General features: G+C 42.5%; 1 protein-coding gene across 1 annotated transcript; it reads left to right on the top strand.

The window, feature by feature from the left end:
• The first annotated feature begins 1725 nt into the window (after positions 1-1725).
• On the top strand, positions 1726-2393 carry LOC147901756 (uncharacterized). The gene is made up of 2 exons (XM_087375106.1): positions 1726-2047; positions 2140-2393. Exons 1-2 carry the CDS (start codon positions 1832-1834, stop codon positions 2278-2280), a joined length of 357 nt encoding a protein of 118 aa, XP_087231232.1. The 5' UTR covers positions 1726-1831; the 3' UTR covers positions 2281-2393.
• Positions 2394-6638: the final 4245 nt, after the last annotated feature.

Genomic DNA, 6638 nt, shown 5'->3' on the forward strand with positions numbered 1-6638 from the left:
ATAGGAGACTCAAGTTCACCTTTCTTCACAACACACAAGCAAGAGAGGACACAAGGTTGGAGGGTGAAGCCTTTCTTCACTTTTGCACATAACAACAATACAATAGAAGAGGGAAATACCCTATATGTCAAAACCTAGAATACGTGGTTCATATGTGAACCCAAACCAAAAACATACGTGGTAGTCTAACTACACCACAAATACAACTAACATAGGCGGTGACATAAATGATAGTCATCCAGGAGATATGTCGGGGATAGAGCTTGATATCTCAACAATGGTAACTATGCATAATGATAACAAATGTGCACAAAAATAGCAACCTATGAAATCCGACATTAAAATACAATGAGGGCAATAGGATGGAAATAAATTAATATGAAAGAACATTGAATAAAGAAGATGCATGAACGTGTAGCTCTTAGCAAAGTACACCCCCATTGAGGCAACCACCCCTGGAGGAAATACTCAAGCAAGCATGAAATTGAAGATCCTCCCACTTTGCAATGTGGGTGTGCTATATGTAGGGGTAGATATCCCTTCTAAATTCATCAATGAATACTACACATGAAATCTCTTTCTCAATAATTGGCAACCTTCTAGGCTGACCACCACCATCTAGCATATGCGTGACATACTCATGATACTAACACTATACTATCTCCACCTCATTGGAACCTTGCTCAACCATGGGAAGCTTGGCTAACTCAAGACATGTGCCACATCTTCCATCCACACAAGGAAGGGAATGGTAGAAGGCATCCTCCTCTCATGGACATAATAATGAGTGAATAAAGTCATGTGGACTAGTAGGTACCACTCCCTTGGCCATTAAGGGAACAAAATACATCATTAAACAACTTGACATCAACATGGTATCGACAACATGTATCACACTTTTGCAAGTATCTCACAAACCATGGCTTGCACTGCTCACAAGATCTTTAACAAATCTTGAAGTGAAAATGTGCCTGTATAAATAGTGTGTACAAATAATTTTAGCTAACCTCAAAAAAACATGAACCATGCTCCTCAAAGAAACCCCGTGAAACTCTCTTCCTCAATGCCTTCTGCTCTATAATTTTCCTCCCAAATTTGCTCAATCAAAGCCCTGGTGCTATTGTTAAGAAAATGATCACTTTGAGGTGCATGACCACTAGATATCCACAAAGCATCGACATCATTGGCATCCAAAATCTTCCTCCTCATCAATCCCAGTCTTAGTGTGCATGATGCTATGTGAAGGATGCAAGATGCAACACACACATGCCTTGCTTGCCATGCTAGGTCTACTAATCGCAACTATAGTAGCATGATGAGCTACCAAGTCATCTCTAGTATTCCTCTTATTGATAGAAGAATATGAATGACATACACTAAGAGGGGGATTAAATTTTTTCAAGAAAAATTCATGTTGACTATCTCAACTTTTTATATGAGCTTGACACGTAAATATTTCCCCCCCTTCCCTTCCCAAAGGGGTGCGATGTTGGAATTTGCATATCATCTATTGTGATTTCGCATATCACATCGTTAAATATCTATGGATTGGATTTGGATGGACGCGTGGTAGTTGATTGAAAGCAAAAAGCGTATTAGATCTTTCCAAAAGTAGTAGTGTTGCAGTTAAAAAGGCATCCGGTCCTTCACGCCCGCCGGCTACGACCCCTTTAGCATCTTCCGCAGTTTGCAATGGCCCTTATAAATACCCGCCACGCAAACCAAGTCTTCCACACTTGCAGGACGCTACAACACTCCCTCCATCTCAGTCTCTGTAAGCTTCATTTTGTTCTCTGTAAGCTTCATTTTTGTGAGTGTTGCCAGATTCAACATGTCTTACCAACCCCAAGGAGTGTATTACAATGACTCTGGCTACGAAAGGACTTCCTATGAGGAAGTGCCCCCCCCATACGGGAGCCGTCCCTACGCAGACACCTATGAGCGTAGAACGGAGGAATGCGACTCTTTTGGTGGGCAGGAGAAGACCTTCCAGCGCAACGAGCAGATCGGTGAGGTGGGTGCAGTTGCGGCAGGAGCCTTTGGTTTGGTAAGACTCGTCAGCACATTTGTTTTACCGGATCTGCTTTAGCTGGGGTGTCGTCCTCTTAGATGAGCTAACACTTCATTCATTGATTGCAGTATGAAGGGTACAAAGCGAAAACTGATGTAGAGCATGCCGGGAGGCACAAGACGGAGGCAGAGCTAGCAGGAGTGGCAGCTCTCGGATCTGCAGGTTATGCAGTTTATGAACATCACGAGAAGAAGAAACTTGACTGGTGAACGAGCAATACGTAGCAATCATACAGCAAAGCGATATGCACGACCTCCACCTTGAGATCGTCCCCACGTTGTTCATAATATAGATATTCGCAGAATAATAAACTTCGCTTTGCTAGTTGCTCCTTTGATAAGAATTCGTGTCACGACGATGTATGGGACTGGCAATCGCTATTAACAAATAGTGATCCCTTACATCACTGAAAGAAGACATTACAAATTTTGTTGGGCTAGCTTGTGCGTGTGTGTGCGCGAGCTCGCGTGTGTGTGTGTGTGAGAGAGAGAGGGGTGTGTGTGTGTGTGTGAGTGTGTGTGCGTGAAGAGAGTGAGAGAGAGAGAGGTGTGTGAGCTCTAGAGCCTCAAGCAACTAGCCCGTGAGCCTCAGCTCCCAGTTGCGCTGCATCAGAGCCCAAAAAACGGTGATCTGGAGTATTTATCACCTGCCGTACAGCCCGTCAGAGCTTCGTACGAATTCCGTACAAGTATACGGCCTGTACGGACATTTCCACCTGCTACAATTTGCTGCTCCCAGCCCATCTACGGTTCCTGCATCGTTTACACACAGGGTTTTGCTTGCGGACTACATCTACGCGCTGATTTTGAAGGCTTTTGCTCCCGTTTTTCTCCTCTTCAGTCTTTGGGTCTGCTGCACCTTTCCCATCGCCAAAATCTTCCCTTTTCCTCTGAAATATAGTTCATCTGGGTTTTTTACTGGTTTTTCTCTCTTTTTCCTCTACAAAACTGTTTTATTATCTTCTCTCGACCTCTACATCCCTCTTTGCCTTCTATCTCCTTACAAATATACTCTTTTTCTCTTCTCTGTGGGCTTCCTGTGGGCATTTTTAGGGGACTGGTTTTTTTCCTCCACTACCCTTTTACAGGTACCTCCTTTCTGAGTTCCACTTTTTACAAAGCTATGGCTGAATATTCCAATGAAAAAACGTTTCAAAAGAAGCGTTCGGTTCACTGCAAGAAGCAAAAGCAAGCTGAGGGTCAGCATGACCCGGTACATGATATTGTTAAGGCCCAACTGGTCTATGATGTCATGCATGAAGGATTTGCAGACACAAGGAAAGAGTGGAAAGACTCGGTTCCATCAATTGGCCTCATGGTTGAAGTACATGAAATTGTGGATCCAATCAGAGAATATGCTAAAAATGCAGTCATATTATTTTTTCCAGGCCAGATGCCAAGATAGGCAACTGGTTGACTCGCACACTGGCTAGCTCGTTTGTTCGCAAAGTACACTATGTGGCCAGGGGTTTTTTTGAGGTTATCATGGTGGATGAGATACACAGACAAATGCTTTTAGAACATTCGCCTCTCTTCTTTGGGCAGCAAATGGTGCATGTATTGCCATGGTCTCCCACAAGGGATTTTCAGGCTTTAATCCGACACAGATGCCCAGTCTGGGTTGAAGTTGTAGACTTCCCACAATGCATGGCCTCACTCTTGCCTAAAATTGCAGCATCTTTAGGCAAAGTGGTCTGCCCACCATGGCCTAATGGCAACTCGAATCGATTTTGCATTCTCTAAGATACTGATAATCCCACTCCAGACGCTTATTCAGTCACGGTGAATAATATGGACATGGGAAGTGCTTTTTATAAACTGAAATGGGGATTATTTGTAGGGGCTTGTTTTGAGTGCAAAAAATTTGGACACATGGCTTCACAATGTTCAATGAATCAGCATAAAATGCCTCCTGCCACTTTGCCGATTCAAATGCCTACTAAGGATTCTCCTACCTCAGTTGCAAATAAAAACAAAGGTAGTAGACAGTTTTCTAGAAATCAGGATAAAGGCAAAGCTCCAATGGTTTCAAATGGGAATGTTTTTTCACAGCCACCTCCTGCTATTCAACCCTTGACAAAAGGATAGAAACCTCCAACTAATGGATGGCAAAGTCCAAGAAATGTTATTTATGCTCAAAGACTTCCACCCCCTCGCACTTGGAATGGTGCGTCTTCTAGTGGAAACACCCCAGAGGTCAATACAAGAATTGGGATCACATGGGCTGCAGTGACAGCTAGCAGAACACTCTTCCCTGAAGAAGAGGTTGCTACTTTGCTGTCTACTCCTCAGGTGGCTACTTCTTCTTAGGGGAGAGGCCTTGACCCTGAGATAGAAATGCAGGGCTGACATCATGAATTTTGCTCTTGTACATAGTTGTTATATTACTATAAATATCTGTAAATATGATTGCTCATATCAAATGTTTTACACTCAATGTCCAGGGGCTGTGTGACAGTAGGAAATGGAAATCTGTGTGGCTGTACATCAATAGATTTCAGCCTGACATAGTGGCATTACAAGAACACAACCAACATGTCTATGCAAGAAAGACAGGACACTACTGTGGTTATGATATTTTCTATGCTAGGGAGCACTCTTTCTCAGGGGTAGTCCTTATGATCAAACATGAGCTTCAACCAGTTATTGCTTTAAATGACAACAAAGGCATATGGCTTGTTCTTCAATGCATTATTCAAGGAGAGGTGTTTGAATTTGCTTCTGTTTATACACCTCAATCCTCTAGAGAAAGAACTGCAATTTGGGATGCCATGCAACAATATCCATAGAGATATCATGCCTTCATATGTGGGGATTTCAATAATGCTCCACAACAGGGTGATAATACCTCCAGACATGATCATATGTTAATCCCTGAAAGGCATGCATGGTCTCAATTACTGATGCATCTGGATTTGGTTGACCTTTGGAAGGAATTGCAGCCTTTGTCACCTGGATACACCTTCCAACATAATGCCCTTTCTTCTTATCAGGCATGTCTGGATCAATGGTATAGTGTAGCTCCACAACAAAATGGGGATTTTACATGCAAGATGTGGATTGACTATGCCTTTGTGCATTCAGATCATGCACCTCTATGGTTGCGGTTATCCTTTCATGCTATGCCAGATGATAGATTGCCACAAAGGCGACATCTGGTCGTAAATAATAGTTATTTGCAACATGCTGCTTTCAAGGTCATGGTTACTGAAGCATCTCATTCTCTGTCTTCTCGCAGCCATATTCATATTGATGATGCCTGGGATTCTTTTGTTTCCAAAATGCAAGTTGTGATTAGAGCTTATGGCAAGTCTTATATGAAGACTCTGAGGGAAACCATTGCTCAGGCCAAATTCACTTGTCAAGACCTCATTGAACTCAGCCATCTTCGTTCGTTGTCTATGCATGAGCAAACAACACTATGCCAGGCTAGACATTGTCTTAAACTAAATGATCATAGGAAACTGGCTAAATGGGAGACTAGAGCAAGACAAAGAGCCTTTACAGATAAAGGCTGCTCTTCCAAAGAAATTTTCAAAAGTTTGCATCAGAGGAGACTAAAAACAGAAATTTGCAGGGTGCTTATGCCTAATGGATCAAGGACCACCTTACGGTCACAGCTTGCTTCTGTTTGTGTGCATCATTTCTCTCAGCAATTTGGTTCTGCGGTTCCTCCCTCACAGCAGGTTTTGCTTGCATGAAATTTACTAGTGCAGCATGTTTCTCCTGTTATTTCCACTACTCAAGCTTTGGAATTGGAGGAACCTTTTACTGAGAGGGAAGTGTCGAATGCAATCAAATCCTATGGCAGATGGAAATCTCCAGGATGGGATGGTCTTATAGTCGAGTTTTTTCTAGAATATTGGCCTCTTTTGAAGCATACATTGCTACATATGGTGAATGCTGCATGGCAAAATCAAAAAATGCCAGACACGTGGAAGAGAGGTCTTGTTAAACTCCTTCCAAAAAAGCAAATTTATGAATCTTTGGCAGACTGGAGACCTATCACCCTTATGCCAGTCATTTACAAAGTCACTACCAAAATGATTGTCGATCGGCTAAAGGGGTTTTTACATGATGGGTTGCATCCTATCCAATATGGCTTTGTCCCGCGTAGGCATATCACAGATAACATTGCTAATGCCTATGTTGGAATTGAATATGCCAAATACACACAGCAGGATGTTTTGTTATTGCAAGTTGATATTACCAAAGCCTTTGATACTGTTAAGTGGGATTTTATTTCATCAACTATGCAGGCATTGGGATTTGGCACAAAAATGTAGCAACTCATCACTTGGCTATATCAAGATAGCAAAGCTGCCTGCATACTTTTAGGGGATATTTCTACATCCTGGACTCTTGGTTGTTATGTTAGGCAAGGATGTCCCCTAAGTGCTTTACTTGTTGCCATAGCCACTCATCCAATGCTTCAATATCTGGACCACCTTTTGGACACAAACCAGTTGCATGGTTTGGAGATTCTTGGCAGTCATAGCATGATCGCTCAAGCATATGCTGATGATTCATTCTTTACCCCAAAAAATACTCGAAGTGATCTATCCATG

Source organism: Dipteris shenzhenensis, chromosome 5 (assembly GCF_047967505.1).
Source record: "Dipteris shenzhenensis isolate YYH24624 ecotype China chromosome 5, Dip_SZ_1.0, whole genome shotgun sequence".
Classification (NCBI taxonomy): Eukaryota; Viridiplantae; Streptophyta; class Polypodiopsida; order Gleicheniales; family Dipteridaceae; genus Dipteris; species Dipteris shenzhenensis.

What these genes read in the sequence shown, in the direction of transcription:
- LOC147901756 (XM_087375106.1), top strand. Translation starts at nt 1,832, where the DNA reads ATGTCTTACCAACCCCAAGGAGTGTATTACAATGACTCTGGCTACGAA. An exon ending in CGGCAGGAGCCTTTGGTTTG is followed by an intron (nt 2,048 to 2,139) that starts GTAAGACTCGTC and finishes CATTGATTGCAG; the next exon opens with TATGAAGGGTACAAAGCGAA.